The sequence below is a fragment of the Asparagus officinalis genome, chromosome 3, assembly GCF_001876935.1.
Source record: "Asparagus officinalis chromosome 3, Aspof.V1, whole genome shotgun sequence".
NCBI classification, from domain to species: Eukaryota; Viridiplantae; Streptophyta; class Magnoliopsida; order Asparagales; family Asparagaceae; genus Asparagus; species Asparagus officinalis.
The window spans coordinates 103,392,251-103,392,467 of NC_033796.1; the positions used below are offsets into that span (position 1 = coordinate 103,392,251).

The 217-nt window shown below is 62.2% G+C and overlaps 1 protein-coding gene across 1 annotated transcript in view; it reads right to left on the reverse strand.

Annotated features, from left to right (window-relative positions):
• The window catches only part of LOC109835515 (DEAD-box ATP-dependent RNA helicase 29-like), a gene marked incomplete at its 5' end in the record, with an annotated part of 25,013 nt that extends 24,797 nt beyond the window's left edge, over positions 1 to 216 (reverse strand). The window contains 1 exon segment of the mRNA XM_020403486.1: positions 2 to 216. Coding sequence (XP_020259075.1) covers positions 2 to 216 — 215 coding nt within the window.

Consider the following 217-nt stretch of genomic DNA (forward strand, 5'->3'; position numbering starts at 1 on the left):
CTTCCCCGATCCGGTCGGGGCCATGGCGACCACATCGGCGCCAGCGAGAATCTTAGGAATGGCCTTTCTCTGGATCGGGCTGGGGACTTTGTACCCCTTCTTCATGACCCCTCGGAAGACGGCGGGAATCAGGCCCATCGACTGAAACCCGCTGGATTTCTTCTTGGAATTGCCGCCGCGGCCGCCGCCGTGGGACTTCTTGCGGGGGGGCTTGAAT